At 40.3% G+C, this 24,405-nt stretch overlaps 1 protein-coding gene and 2 long non-coding RNA genes across 9 annotated transcripts in view; 1 reads left to right on the top strand and 2 right to left on the bottom strand.

Moving 5' to 3' along the window:
- Nucleotides 1–3,039, bottom strand: part of LOC120299612 — a 42,505-nt gene extending 39,466 nt beyond the window's left edge. Inside the window, exon 1 of the long non-coding RNA XR_005554453.1 lies at nt 2,900–3,039. This is a non-coding gene — a long non-coding RNA (uncharacterized LOC120299612). The remainder of the gene's footprint in view (nt 1–2,899) is intronic.
- The window catches only part of LOC120299611, a 37,532-nt gene continuing 16,056 nt past the window's right edge, over nt 2,930–24,405 (top strand). Inside the window, exons 1-3 of one of the 4 annotated variants that reach the window (XR_005554452.1) lie at nt 2,930–3,403; nt 12,649–12,773; nt 15,245–15,495. This is a non-coding gene — a long non-coding RNA (uncharacterized LOC120299611). The remainder of the gene's footprint in view (nt 3,404–12,648; nt 12,774–15,244; nt 15,496–24,405) is intronic. The other 3 variants (XR_005554451.1, XR_005554450.1, XR_005554449.1) reach the window with 3 other exon arrangements.
- Nucleotides 6,449–24,405, bottom strand: part of ANAPC1 (anaphase promoting complex subunit 1) — a 58,119-nt gene continuing 40,162 nt past the window's right edge. For 2 of the 4 annotated variants that reach the window (XM_039324584.1, XM_039324583.1), the window contains exons 37-48: nt 17,982–18,035; nt 16,106–16,299; nt 14,817–14,903; nt 13,587–13,704; nt 12,320–12,397; nt 11,785–11,852; nt 11,134–11,272; nt 9,605–9,691; nt 8,849–8,944; nt 8,332–8,530; nt 7,743–7,877; nt 6,449–6,888 (exon numbers count right to left, since the gene is read on the bottom strand). In XM_039324584.1, the coding sequence (XP_039180518.1) occupies nt 6,773–6,888; nt 7,743–7,877; nt 8,332–8,530; nt 8,849–8,944; nt 9,605–9,691; nt 11,134–11,272; nt 11,785–11,852; nt 12,320–12,397; nt 13,587–13,704; nt 14,817–14,903; nt 16,106–16,299; nt 17,982–18,035 (1,371 nt within the window). In that variant the 3' untranslated portion in view covers nt 6,449–6,772. Of the gene's footprint in view, nt 6,889–7,742; nt 7,878–8,331; nt 8,945–9,604; nt 9,692–11,133; nt 11,273–11,784; nt 11,853–12,319; nt 12,398–13,586; nt 13,705–14,816; nt 14,904–16,105; nt 16,300–17,981; nt 18,036–24,405 lie in introns of those variants that run through there. The other 2 variants (XM_039324586.1, XM_039324585.1) reach the window with 2 other exon arrangements.

Here is a 24,405-nt window from a genome sequence, read left to right as displayed (position 1 = left end):
ACTGAAAAGAGGAAGATAGCTAGAGGAAACAGAGGTTTTGAGCTAAATAGGGGAGTGCTCAAATTTTACTCTTTTACCTTATAAGGACACTAGTTCCCTTCTTTGATTAGGTGAGCTTTGGAAGATATAATCACGTAGTCACAGATGTAGACCTGGGGTCACCAGAAGGTCAAGCTCTCTCTCTCTCTCTCTCTCTCTCTCTCTCTGCACAAAGATTTCTAAGATCTAAATTAGCTTTCCTTTAAACTATTACCAGACCCTTCCAGAAATCTTGCATTACAATTCCCATCATTTCCAACCTTCATGGCTGGGAACTGGTATAGATTCCAAAATATATTTACAGGTCAACAAGTACATTCACGTTCTCAGTTTCTAATTCTCACCTAAGTTACAGATAATTCATTATACGATGAAGAGGGAAGAGAGGAAATTATGTCAAGATTGCCACGTTCAATATTGTGTCTCATATGCCTTAGCCTGCTTGCTCAGGTTTCACAACCTGTGGGGGAGCATGAAGTGATGCATCCCTGCAGTAATTCTGGTTTCCAGTTCAACTTTCCATTCCAAGAAGAAAACAAATGTTAATACTATTATCACTCAGTAATATTACATCACTGGCTGCAACTGTCCTGCTGTTAGTACTGTAAATCAGCATCAATTGACTTTAACCAACTGATGAAGAAAAAAATCACCTCACCGTATTGTATGTAAATAGGTAAGATCAGCTAGTGGCACCAACTAATCATGAAAAAGATCAAGAGTATAAATAAAATGGCAAGCAAACCACTACTAATATATCCCACCAAAAATACTGATATGTGCATAGAAATGGGACTAGCCTGAAGCTGAGACACAAAGCCCTTACCCCACCCCATTCTCAGCATCTTTCTTTCAGACTGATCTTCAAGTCTATCTTTACCATCAGATGCTAAGCATGAGTGATGGCATGGACTACTATAAGAATTACTGGGGATTCCCTGAAGAAGTTTCATGTCTAACTAACATAGTAAGATAACATGCATTTGGCTAAAATACAACTTGCTAGCCGTCTTTCACACAAATGCTTAACCTATTATTAAATTAACCACCTGTGCTATATTTACACAAGTAAAGTTAGTTCAGGAGCTTACACCTAAAGTACTTTTTTATTTTTTGGAACAGAAATTGGAAATCTATGACACAAGTAGTCCTCAACTTATGATCATTTATTTAGCGACCATTCAAGTTTACAACAGAGCTGGGAGAAATGATATATGACCAGACCTCATATTTATGACTTCCGCAGTGTCCCTGCAGTCATGTGATCAATAATTCGGATGCTTGGCAACCAGTTCACACTTATGACAATTGCAGCAACCTATGGTCACATGATCACTATTTGTGACCTTCGCAGCTAGCTCCCAACAAGCAACGTCAATGGGGAAGCCAACAAGTTGCAGTCACGTGATGTCTTGCATAACAACCAGGTGATTCATTTAACCACAGCAAAAAAAAAAAGTCATAAGTTAGGGTGTGATTATCACTTAACAACTGCACTACTTGATGAATTTTCTGATCCTTATTGTGGTTGTAAATTGAGAACTACCTGTAATCAGATACTGTTGATATGTAACTCAGGGGAATCCTCACGTTGGCATGAACTAAAAATGTGGGCCTGGCAATATTCAGTCATAAGAGTAATAAGAACTGATCAAGAATATGTTCAATATGAGTGCTGCAAATAGATAGATAGATAGATAGATAGATAGATAGATAGATAGATAGATAGATAGATAGATAGATATTATGCATTCGATTTAAGGTGGATTGATTTTCTAATTTGCATAGTATAGCTAAGGATAAATTCCTTTATCAGTCTGAAGCTCCATTTGAATTTGACTCTGCTTAAAGCAACAATAGTGTGATTTGATCTACTGCTAGCAGTAAGGGGATTATCTAGAATCTAAGAAATCTAAAATCTTATTCTTCGTTGAAAATGAAGCTGTGGTTCTCCTTCAGATTCATTCGAGGGTGGTTTACGGAATTTACCAGATTTTTTTTACTACTTTTGTGAATTAGACCTGATGAAAAAAAGTATCAATTCTGAGCACAGAATTTATTCTGGGTATATAAACTGAACAGATCTTCCACAGACCTACTTAACTTCTTCCCCTCCCAGCAGATCTTTATTTTAAATTCTTCTTTTGATTCAATTTAATTTTTCTAATGCAATTTAGGGCAAGGAGAGATTGTTGCTATTTAGTAGTGGAAATGTAAAAATCTGATTTGGTAAAAAGAATGAAATCTCTAAGATTTCATTTGTTCATTCTTGGATTTTCTGAAGTCTTAAAAATCAAAACATTGCAAAACAGTTTGATGCTCATTATTGAACCTTTATCAATAGCTTCACAAGCTAATTAAAAAGTAAATCCCACTCTATTTGTGAAGCAGACTGCTCAGTTATCTAGAAAAGTTGATTTCTAGTTGACTTACAGAATAATATCCAGCAGGATTGGTATTATGCTGATAAAAGGAATTTGAATTCTCAGGGGGGCAAGTCAATTTAGGGTAGAAAGATCAGTTTTTTTCCCAACAAGTCCTTACTACTTTCTCTCATCCTCCACAGGTTCAGAATTTTACTTCATAATCCCACAAACTTCTGATTAGTACCAATCCCATTCCAGTGAAAAACATAACTGTTTGTAATAGTGACAAATATCTGTAGCTCCGGTATATGATGAGAATTCTCACACACACACTTCCAGTTGATAGTTACACTACGGTATATCAACTGGGATCCTCCAATACGAACAATGTTATTAAGCAAGCATCAGCCGGCGTAGTGTAGACCAGACCAAAGCTCATGACTTAGGAGGCAGCCCCCAAAAATCGATTTTAAAGTAAAGGAACTCCATCTTACCGAATATCGCTTTCTACTAAGGGAGTCTGATCCCCGAGCCACCCAGACGTTGCAGCTGTCGACCACTTCATACTCAGCGTAGCTTGGAAAAAAACCAAAAGCGGGCGAGAGAGCAGCAAAAGGGGCGCCTTCTCCACGTGTGTGGAGAAAGCGCAATAGCCGCGTTTGTAACGGGCGCCAGAAATGAAACTCAGCCTTCCCTGCCCCAATCCGGGCCACGTTACCGGCTGCTTTCAAATCTGACGACAGCTACTTCTCCATTTGTTAAATGAAACAGGAAGCTTCCCTCTTGGGGCTGCGCGCAGCAGCTCTTTTCGCTTGTCACATTTTCTGAGAACGTATTAAGTCGAGTAAAGAAGACTGTATTTCCCCGCCGTTTATTTTGGGAAGCGTTTCTCTTTTGCAGCGATGCGCCAGAACCGAGAACTTTGATTCACGTGCAGATTTCACGCGAGAACGAATGGGCTTTGAGAAAGTGGAAGTTGCCGCTTTACAGAACCGTACGTACGTATTTTTAAACCACGAGTTCATTTCGTGTTCATTACGATGGCTGGTCGCGGAGTCAGCCCGGTGTTTACACTGGATTTGGCATTTTTGTTCACCTATCGAGTCTTTTCCAAGGACCTGGGATAGGCAGACGTTGTTTAACAATGTTAAAGCTACCGTGGTAGGATGCAAGCTGTTCCAAGAAAGCTGCCTTTTGCAGTTGAGCGATGGGGGTTCTGTCAATGCCTGTTCATCTCAAGGCGCTATTACTATTTAGCACTACTTTTGCTTTTTTGCAGCAGTCGTTCTACTTCTGCTTGCAGGTGTTTGCATTTTGTGGTTTCCTCTTGTTCTTTCTCTTCTGTTCTGATGTCTCCACTATCCAGACTTTTTGTCTTTCTTATCCACAATTGTTAAGTCTTGGGTGTTGCGTGGCAGATGTTTGAACTGTAAAATCCAGAGGACTTTAATCTCACCATTTTCTATTACTTCGTCTGTTTCGTGGTCCTATCGATTCTTGCTTACAGGCAAGTGATATTTCCTACAGATATCCCAATTCAACATAATTGTTACTTTGTCATGATGTTGTTTATAATCTGTGTGCGATCTTTTTTCAGCAGCTTGGTAGACCGTTTCTTCAGCTTCTTTGCTTTGGCTATCTGCTCCTGTTTTCTTAACTCTGGTTTTGTATGCATTTGTTCTTCCAGCTTGGTCTTGTGCAGTCAGAATTAGCCTCTCTATTATTATGGCTGGTATTATATTTTTATCCCACCTTTGTATATGTATTTATTTGGTCAACTCAAAGCAGCAAAAAAATACTCTTGCTGCTGTTTTCCCCACAACAACCTTGTGAGTTGGGTTGGGCTGAAAGAGAGTGACACTAGTCCAAAGTCACCCAGCTGGCTTTCATGCCTAAGAGAGGCTTAGAACTTAAATAGCATGTTAAACATGACAGCAAGTTGATGCTCTTTTTTATTACTATCTCTATAAAAAAATGGAAGAAATCTGTTTCTCTGGTGTATTTTAAGACGTGTACAAAATCCTTTGTGGGTATTTTCCCAGACATTTTCCACAAATGTTGCTAGTTGGTATTTCTTAGTAGCAAATTGAGAATACATACAGTACTTGGTTACAAACTTTTGACATACAATAGAAAGGCATAAGATTAGATGGGATGGGAGGGAATCTTGTATGTGCCTCCCTAGATCAGTGTTTCCCAAACTTGACAATTTTAAGGCATGTGGACTTCAACTCCCAGAATTCCACAGCCAGCGTTGCTGGCTGTGGAATTCTGGGAGTTGAAGTCCTCATGCCTTAAAATTGTCAAGTTTGGGAAACACTGCTAGATAAATATCACAGACTTACTGCTGAATTAAAACATGCCAAGCCTCAGTATGGCTTATGGATTAATGCACTGTGAAACCAACAAGTATGATTTGTAAATTATGTTTTAACATTATCTTGTATAAACCTGGAAAAATATCAATAGTTTATTTGTTAGATTTATAGGTCACTTTTTAAATAGGAGTGCAAGGGAGCATCTTAAATATTCCATCTGTCAATTTTTCCCTCAACAAGCTTGTGGGATAGGTTGAGATGAGTCATCTAATGAGCCTTTGATTGTTGGTTGACTGAAATCAGATCTAATAACTAATACATGCTAGAAATGTAAGAAACGCTGATTTATTTGGAAACCATGATTAAGTAAATGAATGAGGCCTGAATAAATGTATATCATATTGTGCTATCAATTTGTGTACCATCTCGCTTGTAAACAATTAGGAGTAATTGCTCATCAAACTCATTCTTGGAGCATGCAATAAGAGTTTATATTAATTTCAGTTAACATTAGTGCTATTTATTCATTTAAAGTAATTAAGCCCTAATAAGGTGCAAATAAGGTCACAAAACATGTCCACATGATCTTGAGACACAGCAACTGTCATAAATGCATGCCAGTGGCCAAGCATCCAAATTTTCATCCTGTGATCATGGGCATGCTGCAGTGGTCATAGGTGTGAAAAATGGTCATAAGTCACATTTCAGTGCTATTATAACAATCACTAAACAAATGATTGTAAGTCAAGAACTATCCATACAACTCCAGTCCTCTGGGAAGAGTGCTTTTGTGTTTATTCCTGCATTAACAAAGGTTTTTGACTCTATGGACTCACATGTATGAGGGACCACCGTAAATGTGGCTTCTACAGGTGGCCCACAACATACCACTATTCATTTAACAACCATTTGAAGTTACAATGGCACTGAAAAATGTGACTTGCAACTGGCCCTCATATTTACATTCCTCACAGTATTCCTACTGTTGCATAATTAAAATTCAGGGCACTTGGCAACCAGCATGTATTTATGACAGTTGCAGAGTCCTGGGACAGGCAATCACCATTTGTGACCTTCCCAGCTGGCTTCCAACAAAGGATGCCAGATTCATTTAATGACCACGTGAATCACTTAACAACCATGGCAAAAAAAAGAGTTCTAACATCGGATGAGATTCACCTTGCTTAGTAACAGAAATTCTGGCCCCAATGGTGGTCATAAAATGAAGACACATAAAATGTTATGTGTTTGGCTGCCTTGGCAATGCAGGGCATGAAGTATCGGGATGTGGCGCTCCTGGAGCTCGTGCAAATGGAGCTCGCCTGTTGTTCGCGCAGGTGAAGATGCTCATGCGCACGTGTGCTCATCAGCCATTCCTGTGGCCCAGCTGCAATCCTCTCATGGCCCACTAGTGGGCTGCAGCCCACAGGTTGGGGACCCCTACAACAAAGCAAAGTAGCCCAGAGGGAAAGATTGAATGTCCCAAACTACTTAAGTAAATGTTCTTCTTGAATACTCACAGAATATAGGAGTAGCACAGGACACTGCCTATGTTACTAGATTTTTGTATTACTTTTGAGCAATCTGAGACTTTGGAGATTTATATCGAAATATTTCAGACAGTGTCTGCATTTCCCCGACTGGCCATTCAAAACTATTAACTATCACTTTTGTTTGTATGTTGTTACAATTAGACATGATTAAATGCCATTGACCAAAGGATGCTGCACTGCATGGCTCTGATATTTTACTTCCAGATGGTCTGTTTTTCAAGTGTATCATCAAGACATTTTTGTTTTTTGCAAACAAATTTTATTTACAAAAGTAAATGTATTAATTTGCACTGGCATGTCAGCCGTCCAACAATATATATAAACCTCTCTTGATCACTCTGAAAACATAAAAAGGGAATGAAAAAATGTGTTAGATGTTAAGTTTGTGAACTTGAAAGCAAAGGTATATCTTTGCTATGTATCTTTCATTCCATGTAAAATACTACATTGATACTGTGTCTGGTTACTCAGATAAGTCAATCTTGCGTAATTGGTTTCACAAAGTCATTGCCTGTGGATTTCCCAGCAAAAGAGGTGCAAGCCTCAGCAGTGCACGAACTGGCATCTTCAGTGGTTTGAATTTCAAGAGGAGCTCAGAAAAACTTGTACTACCTAGAAAATATATTGAGAGAAAACAATTTTCCAGCTGTAAGAACATACGTACAAAATTGCTGTGTTTTAGAAACAAATATAGGTAGTCCTCAACTTACAACAGTTCATTTAGGGACTGAAGTTATAATGGTACTGAAAAAAGTGACATATGACTGTTTTTCACATGATCTTTGCCACATCCTCATGGTCACATGATCAAAATTCAGATGCTTGGCAACTGACTCATGTTTATGATGGTTGCATGTCCTGGAATCATGTGATCACCTTTTGCAACCTTCTGACAAGCAAAAGTCAATGAGGAGGCCAGATTCACTTAACAACCGTGTTACTAACTAAATAACTGCAGTAATTCACTTAACAACTGGACAGAAAAGGTCATAAAGTTAAGGGCAAAATTCCCTTAACTACTGTCTCTCTTAGCAACAAAAAATTTGGACTCAATTGTCATAAGTCAAGGACTACCTGTATAGCCCTTTGTTGATGTACAGCAGTTTTGATTTTCCTATTATTTAAAACACGGAGATCAAATAGGCACATTTTAACAGGGTTCAAAGATCTGACTGTGACTTAATACATTTAGATAATCACATCACCATACTTTAAAAATCTTCTCTAGCCTCTTTGGTTTTACTTATCCAACAACATTAAACGGTGACAATGAATCTAGTCTTCATCTGCTGTATCATAAATTCATTCTCTCTCTCTCTCTCTCACTTGTGGCCCCGTTTGTGTGTGTGCACGCGCACATAAAATGCTTCCCCCTCTCTTACCCTGCGGTCTGCCGACTGAGAAAGGTTGGAGACCTCTGCCTTAGTGTTAAAATATTTTTAAAAGGATCAAAATGGTAAATTTACCTTCCAAGCCTCCAGCTAACAGCTGTCCTGGAATTGGGACTGAATGATATATAAGGAAACATGCCAACATACTTAATTGAGATTCATCAATAAGTTGTCCACTTAAATAGGAATGCAAACAAATATCACCGCCAGCTGAAATACACACGAGGGAGATATTTTAGGGGATATAAATGGGATCTGCACCAAATATTGGAAAGTAGAGTTCCGTTCAAAATCCTAGCAAACTGACTATATCTTCCTCTGTGATAATTCATACCTTTCACTATCACCATTACCCATTTCTTCTTTCTTTACTCTATTATCAGTTTAAAAGTATTCATTATGGATTCATCATCATCAATAGGTGAGCATCTCTTAGTTTTTTTCCAAAGTGTATTTTTCCTTGGCTAACACTACCTTGTACTTACTGATACTTCCCTTGTATGCCTAGGCCTCCATTTTCAATATATACTAACAAAGAACTGTTAATTACCACGTTAATTTTCTTCATTTCTAGGGCAAAAGTCAAAATTAAAGTAGAAACCATTTTCATTTTAAAGAACTTATTGTAGCCTTCTACCAGTACAGTAGATAATGAAAGCTTTACCTTGCAGCCACTGATCCAAGGTATTATCGATAGAACATTTCATCACAGGTAAAAATTCTGAATTCATGAAAAGCCCTGCATGTGCATTTTTCCTTATTCTTTCCTGATGACTTCTGGAATTAAAAAACTCTAGAACCAACTTTATTTGCCACAAATCAAATGTCTCAGACATTTCTTTTTTTTCTAATCGTCTCACAGCCTAGCACAACAAGAAATGAAGAGGGAATTAAATTAATACAGTAGGGGCAAAGGAGTTACATGTAAAATAATTATCACAAGGTGATATTCCACTGAATTTGATTTTCCTCAGATATATGTTTGTTATAGATAATAACGGAAACTTGAATTCTAGAAGGCATAAAATAAAATGTGACTGAGGATAAATTATTACAAGTAAATTTTTAAAGCATAATTCAGGAAATCAAAATAATTGTAAATTCACTTAATGTTTGTTTTCTTTAAACTAAAAAATAAGTGTATACATGAATAAGAACATATGCTGAGGAGAAAAAAATACCTGGTCAATTGCTATATAAGCTGGCAACATCTCTGGATTCTCCTGAGTAACACACTCATACAGAATGGATGAAAAGAGGTCAAAAACTTCCTGTTTCTGAAATAAGAAAAATATATTTTACAAAGCACACCATCTACTCTCTTAAACATTTGCCCTTTTCTAATTAGTCCAATTCAAAAACATACTTGGGAGTATTTTCTGTTTTACAGTATCTAGAATACAGCATTCAGTTCAGACTTGAATTACATGTTCTTCTTGGATCCCAATACTAGAAAGCTAGAATTAAATGCAAAATGATGAATCCCTTATTCATTTATTTAAAATGCAATGTGTGCATAGATATTAAATATTTCCTCACGGTTGGGAACTCTTTTCGGAGAAACCAATTCCCATAGTATTTTCACAGCTTCAGTAATGAAAGCATTGGTGACTTGGCAATCATGTTCTCCATTATGTCCCTAACCTGGTCTTTTAAGTCTTTCAATGATCTGTCATCACCACTGTAATTAAGTCTATCCACCTTACTGCCCATCATCCTTGTTACTCCCTATGTCTTTAACCACAGTTCCCATAATTTCTGGTCAGCATATCCTCTGGCTGCCAATTAAGAGAATTGTGGCCCAATATAGCTGGGAAATCCAAGTTGGATAAGGATCATCTATGTCATTAGACACTTCAGAATTTTTGACCAATATAACTAATTCCCTTACACACCCTTCCCCATTTTCCCAGCTAGGTTTACATCTGACAACGTACTTGCCCCATAGTAGCAGCTGGCTTGCAAAAATAGTCAGCAAATGAAAGCAGTGCTGGATCAGATGTGAAAGCAGAAATAGCTTCTGGCTAAAAATAAAATGATATTTGAAATTAGAAGATTTCCCTTTTTTGGTTACAAATTATTCTTTATGAGAAAGTACATTTTACATCCCCCACACCAACGGTGTCTTGGTAAGAACCTCTTGAAAAATAGTCATGCTTCATCTCCACATGTTTAGATTACTGGAGTACACTCTGTGTGGTGCTACAGTTATTACAGAATACAGTGGTCTGATTGCTGATGCACAAGATGCACTTTGACTACCTAGCACTTGTTCTTAAGCCATTGCATAGTAATCTATAAGTTTCCAAGCCCAATTCAGAATGGTAGTTATTACATATAAAGCTCTATATAGTACTATGTTGGATATTATAGTATCTTCAGAATGATTCTTCCTGTCCCATGAGATCATGAGAAACACACTACTTAAGAGTCTAACCTCTCAAGAGCTGAGCTCAGGATGGGGGTTTTCTGTGATAGTTCCAATGCTCCATAATTCTCACCCTGTGCCCACCCCCCAGCATGCCACTTCTGTTATCTAGGTGCCATTCAAGGTGCTGCTTATTAAACTCTATATGGCTCAGGCCCTTTTGGATCTTAGAGACAACTTCTCCCAAACAGATGCTGCTCTCTTGACCTAAGTGAAAAGGGAATGCCCGCTGAAGGTCCCTTCCTAACATGAGGGAGAGCAGGAAGTAGTGGCTGCTCCCTTCCTTTGGAATTGCTAATCCCCAAGGCAAGGGTGGTCTGTATTCTTATCACCTTCTGGAGAATAGTTAAAATTTGAGTTTTCCAGAAGTCTTTGAGGGGATCTGGATCATTATTGCTTACATTTTTTTTAAAAAAAAAAACTTCTTTAAACACCACCTAGATTCTCTGGAATGAGGTGGTATATGAATCAATCAATCAGCTTAGTGGTAACCTGATGTTTTTGAGTTTTAGGCTATTTCTCAGAGATATTGCAGATTTGGTTTCAGATTACTACAATAAAGCAAATATCGCAATAAAGCAAGTCACACAATTGTTGGGTTTCCCAGTGCACGTAAAAGTTATGTTTACACTATACTGTTGTCTGTTAGATGTGCAATAGCATTATGTCTAAATAAATGTACATAACTTAATTAAAATAATTTATTATTAAGAGTGCTAATTATTATCTGAGCCTTCAGCAAGTAACCTTTTTACTGGCACAGGGTCTTGTAAAGCAAATAACAATATCTGCAAAGAGCAATAAAGTGAAGGGAAATAAAATGAGGCATGCCTGTACTTTGCAGGTACCATTAATCTCCTGGTGACTGCCTTTCTACCATATCTCTGAATTCATTTTCCATTACCCAACTCAGCTTTCTAAGCAACATCTTTTAGTTAAAAATTCTTTCAAAATGGAAAAAGTTTTATCTAGCATCACTGCTGGTACGATTAGATGGCAGCAGACAGCACGGTAATTTCAAAGGGGGAGAAGAGCTACCTTCACTGCATAGGCATCTGCATTTCGGTGAGTTACAGTCTGTGCTAGCAAGCTTCGCCAGCCCATGGGGTCTTCTTTGTATGAAAGCTGCCCAGCTCTGAGTTTTACATAGAGCACACCATCCTTTGAAAGAATTGATCTGGGGGGAAAAAAGAGAAATATTGAGTTGAACTCTTTTATTTATTCTTTTAGTACTCAAAGTGCAAAAAGATATGCCCTATATGGTGGTTCATGTAATTTAAGAATGGTCATACAGCACAAATACTTCCATATACAAAAATATACTTCCATATACAAAATACTTCAGTATACTAAGTATACAGTGAAAGGCTAGCAGGAGGCCTGAAACACAGAGGGTCAACAGGGCATAGAAGGGAAGAGATAGTGGCTGGAGGGAATTAAAGTGCCCCTGGGGTCCTAAGCACACACAGGTTGCTAAGTGCCTGAACTCTGATCATGTGAGTGCGATAGTGCCACAACAGCTGTAACTTTAAGGACCGATCATAAGTCATTGAGAAATGGTGTTAAGTACTATCTGTAGCACACTAGAAAAGCAAACAGCTGTTTATATTTGGATTCCAACATTTCTCCAGAGACAGTAAAATTGCAAGACAGAGTGCAACTATTCAGAATGTTCAGCATGACACTTACTTTAAATGATGCAGCCCTTTGCTTAAATCGATCAGCAGTTCCCAATATCGGGGACCTTTCACTCTGATCTGGAAGGATAACAAATTTAAGTTGTAGATATAAGATTACAAAAAACCTTAAAGTTCCTTATTTCAGGGGAAGTCTCCATACTTTCCAAAAAATCCTTCCTCCTGGCAAAGTCTAGAGCAGTGGTTCTCAACCTGTGGGTCGGGACCCCATTTGGGGTCAAACGACCATTTCACGGGGGTCGCCAAACAAGGCTGTCCGCCATTTTTCCCCCTTTTCTTTGGCCACACCCCTGGCACCCGGTGATGTATAAGTGGTTGGGGGTCACCACAACATGGGGAACTGTATTATGGGGTCACGGCATTAGAAAGGTTGAGAACCACTGGTCTAGAGAGTCTGATATATGATGTTTTGCCCTTGAAGAACATATCACCTTCTTAAACAAGTATTTTCAGAAATGCTGTCTGCACGTGCAGGGGTTTAGGAGCTACATCTCAGCAACTTTGCAAAAAAGAATCATCTTGCATACCTGCTTCAGTAAGTGAAGTTCAGGGAGAAGGGTGGGTGCCATAAATTCCTCAGATGTTTCTTCATACCACTGAGTTCCCTTTGAAATACAAAACAGTTTAGTAAAAAAATATGAAACGTACATGTAGAAACCACATAAGCTTAGGTCAGGGGTAGGCAACCTCGGCTCTTTTATGACTGGTGGACTTCAACTCCCAGGATTCCTGAGCCAGAATGGCTGGCTGAGGTTGAAGTCCACCAGTCATAAAAGCCAAGGTTGCCTACCCCTGGCTTAGGTGGAATGTATAAAGCCCCCATCTCAAATTCAAATGATTACTTTTCTCATTACAGGCATGAAAGATGTTTTCTAAATCGCATGGGATGAAGCAACCAGGTTTCAAGAAAGTAGATGGATTACATGGAAAAATCTTCTAATTTTAAGGCCATGGGATATTTCTGCCATAGAAGATTCCAGGGTTTGTGCTTTACTTTCTCCTTAGTACTACAAAATAAGGAACTGATCCTGCAGATATTGTCTGTTCTTCAGAATCGTACTCTTCATTTCATGTGTTTTATCTTAAGGTTATGCCAAATTATGTGTGGAGTAGAGCTATTTCTTTAAGCCAACCTTTCTTAACAGGATCTGCAGGACCCTGGGGTTCCGCAAGAGGTCGGAAGTGGTGCTATGAGAGCTTGTGATTGGGAAAAAAAAATACATTTTTTAAACTTTGCACTTTGACAATTATTATTGGATGATTATATCCACAACTTAATGGTCACATTAATGTACTGTGAACTGTAGATATTTTTTATGCAGGATGTCCTTGAGATCTGAAAATTATTTCAAAGGTTATTCCAGAGTTAAAAGTCTGAGCAGTCTGTTTTAAGATAATACACTTGGAATGCACCAAATGTTCCAAGGCTAGGAAGCAGGGTACTCCCTGAGATTAACTTCTAGTGGTGGATAGTGGTTTAAATTGTACCAGCTACATCAGTTACATAGCAATGTTGATAGTCTAATGTTTTACATTACATCAACAAGATATGTAATGTTTTACAAAGACATTACATACCTTGGATTTTTTATAGCAATATCCTTTTTAATTTTGAGAAAGATTTGATTTACCTAACGCAAAACAGCAATTGTGAGTTACCCTCCCTCCCATTCTTTCAAAGAATAGCCTAGCTTTCTCCAGGTCAGGCAGCACTGTGCAGTTATTTCACCTGCCCTAACCAGCATTTCAGAGAATAAAACCTTTTTTTCTCCACGTGTCACAGAATTTACATACCTTGTAGGTAACCTCCAGCAATGCATAGCAAGGGGTGTCTGTATCTACATCCACAGGGACAAGGAGTCTGGGTTCAGCTGCCAGGACATACAGATGCCGCAGGGCTTGGAGGTGATACCTGTGGCAGAGAAGAAATAATCTAGGCTATTAACTCTTTCTGTATGAATCCATCCATCTTTCATGAATAGCCAAAGATCCATTTAAATATCCTTTCCCTCCTACTTTTGGAGAGATGTGGTCTTGATTCTGTGAAACACTTTTTTTAAAGTGATCCAGATTTCATAGTTGCTGAGAAAAAGAATATGCTCTGGAGAGCCTTGAGAAGGAATCAAAGATAAATTTGGAATTAAAATGTCTGAAATTAGAATTTGTAGATTTGTAAGGGTGTAGGCATAGATGCACGCCTCAAAGATTTCTGAGTTGTAACTTTTCTTTTTCCTGTGAGAGAGGGAGAGAGAGAAAGAGAGGACACATTTGCTCCTTAGCCAGAGGACAATTGTGCTGGCATGGAGACTGATAGGTTTTAGATCTTCAGTTTCATAACTGAAATAAAATATATGCTTCATTCATTTCAATTGAAAGATTCATTTAAAGAACTTGCTAAAACTATTGTGGTTTTAGTGCATTAGTATTTATAGATTGCAGAGGCTGGGTATTCACAGTCACCCTGTGGTAAGATATGTGGCCAATAAATTAGGTAGGTAGGTAGGTAAGGAGGGGGGGGGCAGGCAGACAGACAGACAGACAGATTTATTGATTTAAATTGTATTTCAGAGTTGGTGAACATCATTGGCCAGATTACTGTTGAAATAGTTCAACGGGACTATTCCAACAGTAGAACTTCAGTCTCCAGTTTAGATTCTGTCTCTTTTTGCATAGTATGCATGGAAAAAAACTAAGATATTTCTAGTTCCATGATGTTTTATAGCTTTTTCATATTTCCTCTTCCTTCCACAATTTGTCCCAAGTCTTCTTTACACATACTGAAAATTATTCCGTTTATTATACAGTATTAAGTAAATATGACATTAGGCAGCTAATAAACTTATTGAAGAACTAGCAGAGATATCAAAATGTTAGGCTTCCTCTAGATCTCTGCAATTGCTACACGAAGATTTGTTTTTAACAAATACATATTCACCAGACATTACAAGTTGAAATCCTATTTGCCAAATGACAAACATATCAGGCCAAACTATTTGTATCTACCTCCTAATCAGATCCCTTTACCTGTTATCAGTACTGTGAACTGGGAAATGAGGGTAGAGCGCACAAAGAAGAGCAGCAATTGATGAATTTGAAGTGCTAAGTGAATATCTGTAAAGAAACAATATTTTCCCATGAGACAATAAAAAGCATTTCCTTGTCAAGCCAAAATATGGTCCCAACTTATAATGACTATAATATCACTTCTATGCCAAAAGCCCTATTAGAATTTTTAAATAGAGATGACAGGGATTTCATTCAAAATTTGCAAGCAAAATATGCTGTCTTTACATGGACAGATGGAAGAATAACTCAATATCATTGGCTTGCTTTTAAAAATTTATTATATGCCATCAAGTCACTGTCAGCTCTTAACTTTTTCTTCATGATTGATTTGCTTTAGTTAAACATATTTACAGAAACATACTCTGCATATTTTATTTTTCTTGTAGGAAACTAGCTTTTGAAAGAAGTTGGAATTACTACTAGATGCATGGAAAGATCTATATCATCAAACCTAAATTTCTGGGACACTGTAATGTCACTCAGTCCTGCTCTTTATTCTAGTTTTATTTTTTGATGTAACAATTTATATCCTATCTTTCTATTACCTGTACTTACGATTTCGCAGCATGATGATAAACTATAAAGCCAATACAAGAGGATGTGATGTTTAAAAGTTACTAAGAATTACACCATAAAGGTGAGAAAGTAGAACATATACATTAAATATCAGATAACATTTACACACTGTTTTATTAAGTCAAATTTTAACAAAATAGTGGAAGACCATCAGGGAAAGTGCCATTACTGAAAATGCTCTTATGAAATCCTTTTCAATGTTTCTGTGTTTTTGTTCCTCCTAGGAACCAGGAAGAACTTTTTCTAAAAACAACCAGTCTAATGCTATGATTATCCTAACTAAATGCTATGACAATCCTAAACTCATATAACTAAGCAATACTGTGGACATGATCTATCCTTCTTTGCAGCCTATAACAATTAATCAGTGGAACAACTTGCCTCCAGAAGTTGTGAATGCTCCAACACTGGAAGTTTTCAAGACAAGATTAGAGAACGATTTGTCTGAAATGGTATAGGGTTTTTTACCTGAGCAGGGGGTTGGACTAGAAGACCTCAAAGGTTCCTTCCAACTCTGTTATTCTATTTCTTTATTCTATATATGCCAAGGTTAATAGCAAAGAGATCCTAGATTCTTCAGGTTTGGGGTTTTTTTTGTTTTCTGGATGTTTATATGCATGGAAATATAAAGGATTAAGGAGCAGAAGACTCTTTCTCAAACCACAGATTACCTTCCTCCTCCCAGAAAGAGGAGTCCCAGAGCCATATGGTGTGCCATATGGAATCCATAGTTCATTTCTCCACCAGTCTTCTTGTGTAGAAAACGACAGAGCTGAAGGATCTTCAGGTTCCCAGATCCGGCCATCACCATTGAAAGGGAAAGCAACACCACACTAAGACAAGTCTCTAGGTTATAGTGTCCAGCCTAAGAAATATGGAACAGATTGTTTTTATACCTAATTTGCACTTTCTAAATATGCTTCTAAGCTGGCTAGATTGCAATCTTTAGAGGAACTAATTTTAGCAAATAACAGACTATATAAAGCACACCAACTTCCGCAATACTTACTCTGAAAAAAAAAATCATTTATACCAAGAATAAGCAACCCACATCCTGTACATACGCGCCCAATATCCCATCATTATTCAGTGGGAAAATACTGATTTTAACGGTCAAGGTTTTTTTTTTCTTTTGTGGGTGCAAATCAAATGAAATGTTAAACTTCTTCCCCATCACCTAAACACTGAAAGAAACAAGCAGAAAATCTCCCTCCCCCCCCCACCTCCACCCCAGTAATGTTACCCTATCACAGCCATATAACTACAGCCCCTGGCAGGTAAAAATAATAAAAACACCAGCTCCTAGCCAACACAAAATGCCTTTTGCAATCTAAGCAAAGAGGAGCTAAAAGACAGATTGTCTCTACTAGTAATCGTTAAGGGATTTGAGCTGCCAACCATTTAACTAGCAATATTAGTACTGTTATTTGTTGTAAATAAAGTTGCAAAAATTAAGAACCCTTGGAAAAAAGAGAACGAATAGATATTACTTTTGAGAGGAATATGAATTCCTATTAGCCTGATAAATCTCAAATGCTGTCCAGTCTCTTCTTAAAAACCTCCAGTGATGAAGCACTTACAACTTCTGAAGGCAAGCTGTTCCACTGGTTAATTGTCTGCCCTCACTGTTAGGAAGTTTCTCCTTAATTCCAGGTTGATTCTCTCCTTGATTAGTTTCCATCCATTGATTCTTGTCCTACCCTCTGGTGCTTTGGTGAATAATGTGACCCCCTCTTCTTGGTGGCAGCCCCTAAAATACTGGAATACTGCTATCATGTTACCCCTAGGTCCTTCTTTTCTCTAGACTAACCATACCCAGTTCCTGCAACTGTTCTTCAAATGTTTTAGTCTCCAGGCTTTTACTCATCCTAGTTGCTAATAATAATGTATCCTAAATGCATTATTTTCATTTCTCCTGCCTCTTACTCCCTAGGAATTGCTTTATATGGCATCTGGTTCTACTATATGTCTACTAGATCTCAACATTTATTTACTATGATTATCCTGTATAATAAGACTTTCCTAATTATTTGATAGAATCCCCACTAAGTTACTTCCTCTATTAAAATGAGGACCTGTGTTATTAATAGTGCTAAGACATAAAATTCTCTCTTAGTATTTGGCTTACACCCTATCTGCTAAAAAAAAATCTGATACTTTCCAGAAAGAATATCTTTTTTTTTACATTCATATAACTGAAGCAACTTGTATAGTTTACTATTACAACAATTACCACCTAATAAGCAAGTATTAGACATGATCCTTTCCACACAACATGCTCAAAACATAGATGCTTCCTGCAATAAACTTTCTGTCATTCGTGCGAAAAGCTATTCACAGGATCCGTGTAATGTGCTGCAGCACAGGGGTGGACTGAAACACATTCCATGAATTTTAAGTACGTGTGCATGGACATGGAAAGATAAGGCAAGGTAGAGTTTTCTGTGAGCCAGTTTGATGATCTAATAAACCCCAACTGATTTAAACAAGAAGAGTAGTATACAACTTCACTTTTACTAATACAGTAATGAATTTAAAGAAACTTACAATGGAAGCTGTGGCTGATGATAAACATTTCATGAAGTCTTTTGCAAATGCAAACTAGAAAGAGAAATTTAAGATGAACAAATATATTGTGGCAATGAAAAAACAAGCACAGAATGGAAAGAGAACTCAGAGATTCCAATCATGCAAACTAGACCTTCTGGTACAGTGCTACCCATAAGGAAATTCTCCTCTTTCACAAAATCAATGTTAAATATATTTGAGGTTCATCTGGCTAAGGCAAGAATCTTTATCAGGCAAATGAAGAATATCTCCTCATTTATGGTCCTCATGAACTTCTCTAAAAACAAATACAGATATTCATCTGCACAATTCTGTATTCTACAGTATGCTACATTTTGCAGTGTTGTGTTTTTAAATATATTGAAAGGTAAGCATTGTCATTACTACTCCATTTTAAAATGTTGGCTGATAGTTAAGGAATAGACATTATGTTAACTAGCTGTCCAACAAGTACAGCTAGTTAAAAGACTAATTCCACCTTCCCTAACTTAGTATTCTCCAGATGTTCTGGACTGGAATTTCCACTATCCCCAGACATCAACAAGAATTTGACTGGGAAATACTGAAAAAACTGATCATTGGGGAACAGCTCTGGGAAGAGCCAAAGAGAGAAGAGTTTAAAACAGTGGTTCTCAACCTTTTTAATGCTGTGACCACCAACCAGTCGTAAGTTGAGGACTACTCAACCGCTCGTAAGTCAAGGACTACTCAACTGGTGCAGCACCGTTTGCAGAATGGGACTTCTAGCGGGCTCAGCAGGGCAGAGACAGCCTGGACAATTCCTATTGGCTTTTGAAAGCCAATAGAATTATACTCTATTCAAGAGAGTCTATTCTATTGGCTTTCAAAAGCCAATAGAATAAAAGGGAGTAGCACAGCTAAGGAAAAGAGGAAAAAAATGGCGGACTGCGTTGTTTGGTGACCCCCATGAAATGGTCATTCGACCCCAAATGGGGTCCCGACCCACAGGTTGAGAACCACTGGTTTAAAAGAAGGCAATTGTATTACTATAGAATAACGCTATGTATTAAGAAAAACAGATGTATCCAGTATCTATTTATCTAAGTTAACTAAGTATCAATGAGCTCATCAGTCATGAGATGCCCAGACACCATCATTACTTTAGCCACAAGCTAAAGGAGAGTTGTCCTTTCTCCAGCATGAGGATGGATAATCCACAGATGGGTTTCCTGTTGTCCTTTCTACCCAATAAACTAAGTCTGAGAGTTTGCCACGCCTCCCGCTGGTCTTTGCTGACCCAGTTCCGATTTAGTCTGATACCCAGCAGGACGCGTTGGTTCCATCTCAGTGGCAACAGGTTATATTATCTGTGAATTATCCTCCCTTTTACTTAACAATCTTTAGTTTTGTTGGAAAATCATTAGTTCTTTCCCAGTTTCTTTCTTTCCTTCCCCTTAGAACTTCAGATTTACCTCCTCCTTCTCTCCCCCTGCCTTTCTGAGCTGCCACGGCTCCACCAATCGACTTAGCTGATTGGCGGACCTCCGCGGAGCCCCTAAATAGCCTGATCATCAGCTGGGTTTCAGCCTGAAGATTTTTGGATTCCCCGGCCTGCCGCACGGACAGCGGCCACCATTTTGGGGGGTGCAAATGGTCGTTTTTCCTTATTAGAAGCCTCCCAAGGGATTTTCTTCTAGCCTGCTTTTACAGCGGATAGAGGGAGAGGTATTTAGTATAACGCCTGATTTTTGGTGGGGAGCTTACCAATCCAAATTGGCTATTTAGAGGGCCTTAAGGAAGCCTTGATATCGCCTCAGGCGTTGACAACCGCCATTTTGAATACCTTTTTTGGGTGCCATTTTTCCTCAGCCTCAGTTTTACCTTCCAGAGCATTCAGGCCCAATAAAATAAATACCCTGCCACATTGGATTAACATTGCCTCTGGCAATTTTTCAGCGATTTGGAAGTCCAAAACCTTCCTCCAATTGCAATCTTTGCCTTGCTTCTCAGGCCTTAAATTGCATCAGAGTGATTTAACCCAATATATTCCTATTCCAACGAACATTTTGCCTCTCAAAATACACTGTGATTCACAGTAGAATTATCAGGAGCTTATACTGGTTTTACCAGTTTTCAACAGTTAACAGTCCAGGCCTCAGCTCCTATTCCCATAGAGCAGGGCTTTTCAACCTTTTCACCCATTGTACCACTTTTAGGATATGGCAACAACTGAGTACCACCAGTCGCCTAGTAAGGTGTCAAAAACTTGATGCCCCCCCCAAAAGGAAAAAACTGTTGTAAGTCCTCGACTTACAACAGTTCGCTTAGTGACTGTTCGAAGTTACAATGACAATGAAAAAAGTGCCCCCCAAGCCACAGCCGAGCAAGACACCTGCCTGCCCGCCCGGCGGCGCTCTTCCTCCTCTTTCATTGTTGTGAGCATTTCTGTTGAGGATTGGCAGCGAGGGTGGGTTGGGGGGCGTTTGGTTTTTATACCCTCCGTCTGTTGGGTGATTGTAGCAGGTTTTGACCACTTCACATGACCCTGGGACACCGACGGTCATAAATATGAATCAGTTGCCAAGCATCTGAATGTAAATCACAAGACCCTGGAGAGGCTGCAACATTCCAGCTGATTGGCGCTTCTTCTGGGCTCAGCAGAAGCACCAGGATCAGCGCAGAGCTCCAGCTGGAGCCTGGCGCTGATCCTGGCGCTTCCACAGCCCTGACAGCCCTAAAGAAGTGCCGATCAGCTGGAAAGCGGCACTGATCCTGGTGCATCCGCTGAGCCCTGACAGCCCTGCAGCTCCAGCCATCTCTCGCTCAGGCTTGTGCGGTGCTGCCATCGGTTCAGCTCATTCCCCTCCCCCACTACCACTTTTCTAGGATGGTCGCGTACCACCTGCCAGGTGCCAATGTACCACAGGTGGTACCCGTACCACTGGTTGAAAAGCAGTTGAAAATAGAGGTCCATTCTCAATCCTGTACTGAAGGATCTCCAACAAAATGGCAGAAGACAAACAACCCCAGATTGCCTTTTCTACTACCAGCCCTCCAAGTACAAAGAGGCACAAATGGAGGCGGCAGGGAAGCTGAAAGCCAAGGCCAAAGCGTTATCTAGCAAGGCCCCATCCAAAGCGGCCGAAAAGGAGGCCACAAGGAGACACCTGGCCCTAGAGAGACAATTTTCGAAGGCCCAAAGGGAGACTACACCAGGGGAGATTTCCCTTCCTTCCATGGCTACATCAGAGGGCTCCCTTTTCGGTCCTCAACTGGCAACGTCAATTCAAGGCCGGAGATCATTGTCCCTCAATGTAGAGACCAGGCAGAGGCCCATCATTCCTATGGTTTGAGATACAAACAGCAATTGGGTAGCCCCTTCGCCCAGTACTCAATCAGGGCCCTCAGCTATATTCACACCCATTGCTGCTGGTCTCCGTCCCAAGGTTCCTCAAGCAGTATGGCCAGAACAGTTCCAATCAATGCTCACTCAGATGTTAGCACAGAGCATTGCTTCATTGCAGAGACCCAAGCCTTCATCCACCACTCACATCCACTCCGAGTCCCCGGAATATGCCTACTCCATTGCCTCTAATCATTCATCTCAAGACAGAGAGTCATATTCGGATGCTGAGGAAACACAGAACCCACCTTTGTCAGAGGATGAGGAAAGTATCAGGAACCCTCTCCCTTTGTGGGATTGTTTGATCCCATGTTATTCAGATCCCTTCTAAGGCCACCACAGCTGCCAAGATTGCACCCGACCAAGAGTCACAACCCACCCCTTCCACCAGTCAAGCTCCAGACCCTCTATTCTCCAAACCGACCATGACTCAAAACACATTCCATGCCCTCCCTTCTTCCTTAATACCATAAAGAAACAATGGGCTAGCCTCAGTGCTCCCCCTGCTCCAGGGGTCACTGATAAAAAAACTTTTCAATGTTATTCCGTCGCTGACAGATCTGCTAGAGGTCCTGGCAGTAGACACATCCTTAACTCCTATCTTTTCCCCCTCCACCATACCAGGTGATATGGCGGAAGCCTTGAGACTGGAGGAAAGAAAATCAGAATTTTCTTTGTGTAGGTCTCATCAGGCATCCGACTGGGCAGTGAAAGCTTCCACTTCAGCATCTTTCTTTTCCAGGACCTCCATCATTTGGGTTCGAGAGCTTCAGGCCATGATTCCCTAGGAACAGGTACGGGCTCACCAAACCTTGGGTAAGTTGCTTGCGATGGCAGAATACATGGCTGATGCTACACTTCACGCAGCCAGGTTTTCGGCCAGGGCAATTGCTGCTATGTATCAACTCGCCGACTGCTCTGGCTGAAACAATGGTGGCGTCTGGCCACAGCACTTTACACTGGGGGTCATTTGTTTGGGGCAGCTCTCGATCCCTACTTGATGAAGAACCGGGACAAGAAGAAGGTGTTAGTCCACCAGACCAGGCAGTCAGACAAGAAAACTAGCCCGTATTCTCGTAAACAGTCATTCTGCAGCACTTCGGGGATGGAATGGTCACAACAACCGCGATCCTTCCCTCCCAGGGCCAATCACCAATCAGACCGATCTGGACCCAAACCCAGACAACAATTTCAGTCCAAACGGCTCTTTCAAGGTGCCTGGGGCGGTCCCTTTAGGAGGAATAAGTGACTCCAGGGAAGGACCCCTCATTGGTGGCAGACTTTCCCTCTTTATTCACAACTGGGAAGCCACCACCACAGACGTTTGGGTTCTATCCACCATAGAGAACGGCCTATCGCTGGAATTCCTATCCAGACCGCCAGACTGGTTCAGGCCGTGCCCAACCCCTCTGAACCCAACCAAGAGAAACATGAATGAGGCTATAAATCACCTCTTGGAAATAAAAGTTGTGGAACCAGTCCCAGCCAAACAGACCAACCTCTCCTCCCTCAGGGCGGAACACATCTCGGGAGAGACAAACAAGCAGGCAGACGCCTTGAGCAGAGCAATGGCGAACCACTCCGAGTAGCGCCTGCATCCAGAAATATTCACAGAGGTAGTGGAAAGTTTCGGCCACCTGACACTGGATCTGTTCGCATCTCCGGCAAATTCACAACTCCCGAGGTTCTTCTTCCATTTTCCATCTCCGGGGGCAGAGAGAGTGGACGCCCTACGCAGCCCATGGCCAAGGGATCTACTTTACGCATTTCCTCGCTCCCTCTAATGCCAGCAGTCATATGCAAACTGTTACAGGAGAAAGCAGAGATCATACTAATTGCTCCGCACTGGCCGAGGCGTCCGTGGTTTGCCAACCTCATGAGTCTTTCCATCTCAACTCCGTGGAGGATCCCTTCAGATCGCATTGCGCTCAGTCAGGGCGCGCTTCAACATCCAGACTCACAATGGCTCCAGCTAACCGCCTGGCATTTGAGCAGCAACGTCTGACTCAGGAGTCCTACCCAACGAGGGTGATCAACATGATCCAGGCTTTGAGACGCCTGTCTACCAACAGAATTTATGACTCCACTTGGAAGAACTTTTCCAACTGGTGTACCAGGAATCAAATTGATATTTCATCCATCACTATCCCTAGAATTTTAGAATATTTGCTGGATGGACTTGACAAAGGCCTATCACCAAATACCATCAAAAGGCAAGTAGCAGCCCTGGCTACAGTGCTATCATGTGACGGTTCTTCTTCTCTGGCCCATCACCTGATGATCAGCAGCTTCATCAAGGGAGCGGTCAACCCAAAACCACCCATGGTCCATAGATACCCCTCGTGGGATCTTTCTTGTATATTGCAAGCTCTTACCGCGACACCATTCGAGCCCCTTAAGACTTGTGATTTGAGACTCTTGTCCATGAAGGTTGCTTTTCTTGTGGAAGTGACTTCAGCCAGGCGCATTTCCGAACTGGTAGCACTCTCTGTCAAGGAGGATCTATGCGTCTTTCGTAAGGATTGTGTGATTCTTAGATTGGACCCATCATTCATTCCTAAGGTAAACACCTTATTCCATAGATCATAAGAACTTATACTACTAAGCTTTTGCTCTCAACCGTCTTACAACCTGGAGCACCAGTGGCACACCTTGGATGTGCGCAGGGCGTTAAGACAGTACATCAAGTGGACTTCTGTCTTCCGCAAATCAGAAGCGCTTTTCATTTCCTTCCAGCCCTCTTCCATGGGGCAGAAGGTCTCGTCATCCACCATTGGCAGGTGGATCAAGGCCTGTATCGCCAAGGGTTATCAATCCTAATCCTTATCCATCCCTAACCATATCATTACTCATTCCACCCACAGCGCAGCAACTTCAGTGGCTTGGGCGACTCAAGCGCCCATTGACGAGATTTGTTGAGCGGTGACTTAGTTGTCACCCTCCCCGTTTATAAGGCATTACAAAATTGATAAATTTGCCTCCGCACACACCTCCTTTGGCCGGAGAGTGTTACAACGAGTGGTATTGTCCGGAGGGACA

Source organism: Crotalus tigris, unplaced genomic scaffold (assembly GCF_016545835.1).
Source record: "Crotalus tigris isolate CLP2741 ecotype Arizona unplaced genomic scaffold, ASM1654583v1 scf7180000024302.2721777, whole genome shotgun sequence".
Taxonomy (NCBI): Eukaryota; Metazoa; Chordata; class Lepidosauria; order Squamata; family Viperidae; genus Crotalus; species Crotalus tigris.
The sequence above is the reverse complement of the archived record's forward strand: the minus strand, read 5'-3'. Positions and strand labels throughout refer to the sequence as shown.